Source organism: Salvia hispanica, unplaced genomic scaffold (genome assembly GCF_023119035.1).
Source record: "Salvia hispanica cultivar TCC Black 2014 unplaced genomic scaffold, UniMelb_Shisp_WGS_1.0 HiC_scaffold_67, whole genome shotgun sequence".
Classification (NCBI taxonomy): domain Eukaryota; kingdom Viridiplantae; phylum Streptophyta; class Magnoliopsida; order Lamiales; family Lamiaceae; genus Salvia; species Salvia hispanica.
In genome coordinates, this window is record NW_025952432.1 from 1 (window position 1) to 6324 (window position 6324).

At 38.3% G+C, this 6324-nt stretch overlaps 2 protein-coding genes across 3 annotated transcripts; both read left to right on the forward strand.

Annotated features, from left to right (window-relative positions):
• Positions 1–161: 161 nt before the first annotated feature.
• LOC125199771 lies at positions 162–2446 on the forward strand. Its single transcript, XM_048097672.1, has 2 exons — positions 162–1164; positions 1255–2446. Exons 1-2 carry the CDS (start codon positions 288–290, stop codon positions 2061–2063), a joined length of 1686 nt encoding a protein of 561 aa, XP_047953629.1. The 5' UTR covers positions 162–287; the 3' UTR covers positions 2064–2446.
• LOC125199772 (protein CHAPERONE-LIKE PROTEIN OF POR1, chloroplastic-like) lies at positions 2148–5235 on the forward strand. 2 transcript variants are annotated; one of them, XM_048097673.1, is made up of 7 exons: positions 2176–2265; positions 2878–2914; positions 3246–3313; positions 3413–3498; positions 3847–4229; positions 4825–4901; positions 4990–5235. In XM_048097673.1, the coding sequence occupies exons 3-7, from the start codon at positions 3255–3257 to the stop codon at positions 5138–5140; spliced, it is 756 nt and encodes a 251-aa protein (XP_047953630.1). In that variant the 5' UTR covers positions 2176–2265; positions 2878–2914; positions 3246–3254; the 3' UTR covers positions 5141–5235. The 2 variants fall into 2 exon arrangements, with proteins under 2 accessions (XP_047953631.1, XP_047953630.1); XM_048097674.1 differs by lacking the exon at positions 2878–2914 and having other exon boundaries at positions 2148–2265.
• The last annotated feature ends 1089 nt before the right edge of the window (positions 5236–6324 follow it).

Sequence of the window (6324 nt, forward strand, 5' to 3'; positions counted from 1 at the left end):
AAACAGTTAGTAATAACTGACAATCAAATCATGCCTTTATGTTTTTAGGCTTTATTTCCTTTTTCTGTATTTAGAATCACAGCTTTCCTGTTAAATTAGCTTTGAATTCTTTGATATCTTAAATTGTAAAATATGGAGCAGATTTGTTAGCTGTGCTGTATCTTTGCTGATTTGCTACTTGTTCCATTTTTAGCAGAAATCTTCCATCTGTTGTTAGAGATTTTACTTTGAAATCAAGAAACGGTCAATCGGATTTGTTCGGAAATTTTGGCTGTCTGGTGATAGAAATGGTCACACAATCATGGTTTCGTAGTCTGTGGACGCCATTGAAGAAGAATGAGTTCCATACTGAAAAGGCGAAGATTGCGGTTTTGGCCTTTGAGGCTGCTAGCTTGATGACTAAACTGCTTCACCTGTGGCAATCAATGACTGATAAGCAGGTTGCAAGGTTAAGAGAGGAGATAAATGACTCGTTGGGCATAAAGAAGCTTGTATCAGAGAGTGATGAGTATATTGGGAAGTTGATATGTGCGGAGATGATGGAAAATTTGGTGAATGTGGCAAGAGCATTGGCTAGGTTGTCCAAGAGATGCAACGATCCCCTGCTGAGAAGCTTTGAGCAGGCGTTTAACGATTTGATCAAGGGTGGCACAGACACGTATGGTTGGCAGTTCTCGTGGAGGAAGATGGAAAGGAAAGTAAAAAAGATGGAGCGTTTTATAGTTGCAAATGCTAATTTGTATCAAGAGATGGAGACGCTCGCGGATCTTGAACAGGCGTTGAAGAGGATGAAGGGCAATGATAGCGTGGATAGCATTACCTTGGTTGAATATGAGAAGAAGATTGCGTGGAAGCGACAAGAGGTGAAGCATCTCAAGGAAAATTCTCTCTGGAGTCGGACTTATGATTATACCATTCTTCTGATGGCGAGATCTCTTTTTACTACGTATGGAAGGATTGGACATGTTTTTGGTGTTAATCACATTACTGACATAGGGGCTAACTCGAGAGTTGTGGATAATTCTAATAACCGACATAGCCACTCAACTGCCTTCATGCAATCGTCTGTTTATCCATCCGAAAATTATGTCCCTAGAGTTTCTACGGGTACACAAGGGAAGTTCATATCTTCATCTGGCCCTCTTTTGAGAACGAACAACATGGGTAATTTCCACTCAGGTCCTCTTGGGAACTCAACGAATACATCTAGTTCGATCTCTGGAAAACATAATGGTGTTGGTGGTTACTATTCAGGTCCCTTATCAAGTTCAACAGCCAAACCCGGTCCTACTTCAAAAACGAGCAAGAGTTCTTTGCGAATGTGGCATTTCCGTGATAAATCTCACAAAGCTGAGAAAATCTCTCAGCGAAAACCGAATGGAATGACCATGTCAGGACCTTTAACTGGCTCTGTTGTGGGTGGAAATGGTTCTTGGACGGGTAACGCCCATTTGATACCTGGTGATGCTCAATCCGGAGTTATGGATGGAAAGATTTACGGGAACTTGATCGATGGAAACCTCTCTGTAGTTGCATCAAAGAGCAAGCTGTTGAATCCACCTCCGGAAACTCTTGGTGCTTCGGCCCTAGCTCTTCACTATGCAAATCTCATCATATTCATCGAGAAACTGGTAGCATCTCCTCACTTGATCGGGAATGATGCCAGAGACGATGTATACAATATGCTGCCAGCTAGCATCAGATCATCCCTCAGGGCTAAGCTGAAGCCTTTTGCAAGGAGCCTCAGTTCATCAGTTTACGACACAGCTCTTGCCAATGAATGGAACGATGCCATGTCAAAAACACTCGAATGGCTCGCCCCCCTCGCTCATAACATGATAAGGTGGCAGTCGGAGAGAAGCTTTGAGCATCAGAGCTTGGTGTCTAGGACAAACGTCCTTCTCGTCCAAACGCTCTACTTTGCAAATCAAGAAAAGACAGAAGCACAGATCACCGAGCTGCTCGTTGGTCTGAACTACATATGGAGATTCGGGAGAGAAATCACTGCCAAATCGCTGGCAGAATGCGCCAGTGGCAGAACGTTCGATGAATATCAGGAGTGATATATCATCGCCTTTTCGGTATCTGTGTATATATATATCATCATCCTTTTCACTATCTTGGGCGTAAGGAGCTCCTTTCAGTCATCATGATTTGCAGACAGCGTTGTCCGAGTATTTTGGTGGTTGTGATGGTGAAGAACATCAAATGACGGAGTTTGAATCTGAGGTTGCACCGGGAAGGCCCGTGGTTCCTGGATTCGTGGTAAATTGTACAGCCAATGTTGCCTCCTCCTCTCTTATGATGGTTGATAATAGCATGTTTATGTTAGAAAATGAGGGTTTTGTTTCATCAAAGCTTCATCTAAATTTTCATGTCTTCTAAAAAAAGTTTGTATTGCTAGATTACACGAATGATTGAATAGTGCTTGCTGTTAATTTTTCAACTTTAGAAAATATCGATTTCATGATTTTGACATTTTTCTCAAATCGTCCTATACTCTTAAATTGAGGCACAAGTGAAAAAAAATGTTAAAATTACAATATGGTACTAATTGATATTTGGAAAATTACATGATTAATCAGAATGAACCAAACTTGTGATTTTACTTTTACAGATAATTTGCCTTCAATTGTCAACAGATGGATACTACAAATATAAGTTAAACATATTTATGATTGGATGGTAATTTTAATTGATTATATACAAAAACATATATAAGTAAATAATTAAAAATAGTAAGATATGAAAGAAATGATAGTACTACTTACTTAATTACCTCATCCTATCATCCACACGGTTGCTCCGCCGCCCTTCGTCGACTCACTTTCATCCCCGGCGAAACTGCTATTTTCTGATATTGCTTCTCCATCACAGTTGCCAGTCGCCACCTTCCAAGAGGAAAGAGAAGAGAGTGAGAATCTGCGTGAATTCGGCTATGTATTTATTTGATTGTTCGCTTTTAACCGTTCCATTCGATGCAAGCTTTTCTGTTATTCAAATTACAAATTGAATTGTGTGTTCCGTTCTTGCTTGATCGCCGATTTTATTTTCTTTCTACGTTGTGTACTTATGCATCTAGAAATTGAGCTCTAAGTTTTGTAAATCAGTTGAATTTGAGCCGTCAAGCTTCAGAAATACAGTTGAAAACTCAGTTTGATTTTTAGGCCTAATTGAAGGAAGCTTTGCAAGCTTAAGTCGTTTTAGAATATGTTTCTGATTAGCTGATCTGCATATTTCTGCAGAGCACTTAGATGGCGGCAGCTCTCCTCTCAGCCCCTACCCTCAAAAGCCCTTTCCTTGGCCGTCGTCTGTAAGTTTTTTTCGCAATTGGCAATCAGCATTCAGTCTGTAAGCCCTTTCCATACGTATTTTTATTGATTTTGTGCAAATATTGGTGTTTCGGTCACAGTTCAATTAGAGGCCATTCGAGTAGAAGTAAGCCGGACTGCTTTGGATATATCTCCCCAAAATGCGCGGTGGATACGCCTTATGAGGGTAAAGTTAAAATTGAATTTATTTTTTCAGCTTAGTGGGTTGGAAACTTGAAAAGGGTAGTCTAAGTATGAAGTATGTCCTTGAACATTTTTCATTTTCTTCGACTTTATGAGGATGTTTAGTTGTTTTTCTAAACTGTGGGTGAATAGCAGTTCCTGACTCTGCCATATCTTTACTGCTACTTAAGATAATGTCCTCGTATAACTTGATTTTCATTGTTTTTGTGATAAGTAGTGTGTAACTAAGATGAATTCTGAAGCTGTTTCTGATCTGGCTTACTAGTATGTGCTGTCATTATATTTGGGTATCATTTTGCTAGCATTAATATTTTACGTTGGATGTCTACAGGTAGCATTTTGAAATTCCCTCGGGCACATGTCTGGGATCCTTATAAGCGGCTAGGGGTAAGTACTGATGCTTCTGAAGAAGAAGTTTGGAGTGCTCGGAACTTTTTACTGGACCAATATGCCAATCATGAAAGAAGTTTTGAATCTATAGAAGCTGCTTTCGAGAGACTACTGATGACCAGCTTCAAGAACAGGAAGAAAATGAAGATTAACTTGAAAAGCAGGCTAAAGAAGAAGGTTGAGGAATCTCCGCCATGGGTGAAGAACTTGGTCAGCTTTGTTGAGATTCCTCCCCCTGTGATCATTTTGAGACGGTTGTTCTTGTTCGGTTTCATGGCATGCTGGAGCGTGCTGAACTCTGCTGAAGCGGGACCCGCATTCCAGGTACATTGCATTAATGGTCACTTTAAATTGTACTCCTATTTTGCCTCCATTCAGAATAAATGTCACATTAAAGCTGGTGGTTTAGTGAGGAGAACTACATCTTAGCACTGTAGTATTAGTTAAATTTGGAGTTCACTTACGAGCTCAATGTTTGGTGTTTGAACTGATTGGCCCCTGGATACTGATGCAATCCCATACCTAAAAGCCTATAGATCAGCACTAGACGTCAATAGAGTCGAGATTAACGAAATTTAAGTTTCTTGGTGTTGTATTGTTTATAACTTAGAATGGTCATTGATACCATGAATCAAAATTCTACCTTGATTTCTTGTATTGTGGATTCTGGGAAGCCCGGCAGTCCGGCACTGATAATCTTGTGGATAAAAGAATGTAAGACAGACACTCAGTCCATGAAAACAAAGAAATAGCTATCTTGATTAGTCATTGTGGAGACTTGCTCTACTTTTTAATCCTCTTTTCACTACCAAATGTTACTAGTTAAAATATTAATCTTTTCTGCTGCCTATACCGTCAACCAATTTTCTAGTTTTGATTCTTAATCTGTAGAAGTCAATGTATGTTCTTTCCTATGCAGGTGGCGTTGTCTCTTGGAGCTTGCATTTACTTCCTTAATGACAAGAACAAGAGCTTGCCTAGAGCTGCCATTATAGGGTAAGTAGTTGGGACAAGAAGTTTGTCTGCCTATTTCCTTGCAACTGCTTGATTACTTACAAGACGAAACTATATGATATAATTGCAGATTTGGAGCTCTTGTGGCTGGGTGGCTTTGCGGTTCTGTGACGGTTCCACTCATTCCTTCATTTTTGTTGCAGCCGACTTGGACTCTTGAGCTTCTTACGTCGTTGGTAGTATATGTATTCTTGTTTCTAGCTTGTAGTTTCCTCAAGTGAAACCTGTACAACACTTTAGTTATAGTTGAGGAACTCCTTTTTTTTTTGGATTAAGCATTTTCTGCATAAGTTTTGATAAAATCAGTTTGATTGAATTTCTGGTTTGTCATTGGACTTCGTCCTCTCGTGTGTAACAAATGTTGGGTTCAAATCAATTTAGTTACTTAGTTTGGAGAAAGTGTATAAAAAGCAGAAAATAAAGTTCCATGTTAACATAGCATTCTTAATGCCCTGCAATACTTGCCTCATCAATAGCTAGGGTATATAAATTAAATATATATTATAAAAAATTTATTCATAGTAAATAATGAACCTTATATGGTAATAATAATATAAGTGGTAAGTAAAGTATGTATGATAAATAATTAACAATTATATTAAAGAATATAAAATTAAAATTAAAATGAATTATTAGTTTATGTAGATAAAAAGTTTAATTGTTAATGCATAAAAATATTTAATGTTCAAGTTGATCAATGAGCCTTGTGGTGGAGTGGTAGGGAGGTCTTCTTAATTAGAACAGATCATGATTTCAAGAGAGGCAGCTCTGCCAATTCAACGTGATGTAGTAACCAAAATTTGACCATATTTTATGATTTAATATGTATTATCCCAAATAGTAATATAAAATCAACTATTCGTACATTCTAATGTGTATTAACCTATTACTTTAATAAATTTTTAAAAAATATATCTCACCTTTTTTAATTGAATTTATTAACTAAAAGGAAGAAGATAGTAATACGATAACAATGAAGATAGAGAGAATTTGATATATTATTAGTGATGTACTTTTTCTAAATATAAAAGTGAGACATATTTGTTGGTCCATTGACATATAACCTCTAATTGGTTCATAGTGATCCTTAATGCCAAGACTTTTTGAAGTGGTCTCTCCTATCCTATAAATAGGTGGATTTGAGAGATGAGAAACACAACAAGAAATCATCATTCTCTCTTCTCTCTACCCCTCTACATCATAGTTCACATATAGGGGCATTGCATAGCTCAATTCTCGGAACTCCGTCAAGTTTGCCGGTGCCTGGCAGGTTTGAGGTGCTTCTACACACTAGGAGGAAGTCGTTTTATCTTTGGGGGCAATACACCATTCCGTAAGCACTAGCCGGGGCGTAATTTGTCTTGCGGAAAGAGGGCTTCCCTCGACTCGACTTATAGTTGGTTTG

What these genes read in the sequence shown, in the direction of transcription:
- LOC125199771 (XM_048097672.1), top strand. Translation starts at nt 288, where the DNA reads ATGGTCACACAATCATGGTTTCGTAGTCTGTGGACGCCATTGAAGAAG. An exon ending in TTTGAGAACGAACAACATGG is followed by an intron (nt 1,165 to 1,254) that starts GTAATTTCCACT and finishes GTTACTATTCAG; the next exon opens with GTCCCTTATCAAGTTCAACA.
- LOC125199772 (XM_048097674.1), top strand. Translation starts at nt 3,255, where the DNA reads ATGGCGGCAGCTCTCCTCTCAGCCCCTACCCTCAAAAGCCCTTTCCTT. An exon ending in GGTGGATACGCCTTATGAGG is followed by an intron (nt 3,499 to 3,846) that starts GTAAAGTTAAAA and finishes GGATGTCTACAG; the next exon opens with GTAGCATTTTGAAATTCCCT. An exon ending in CCTAGAGCTGCCATTATAGG is followed by an intron (nt 4,902 to 4,989) that starts GTAAGTAGTTGG and finishes ATATAATTGCAG; the next exon opens with ATTTGGAGCTCTTGTGGCTG.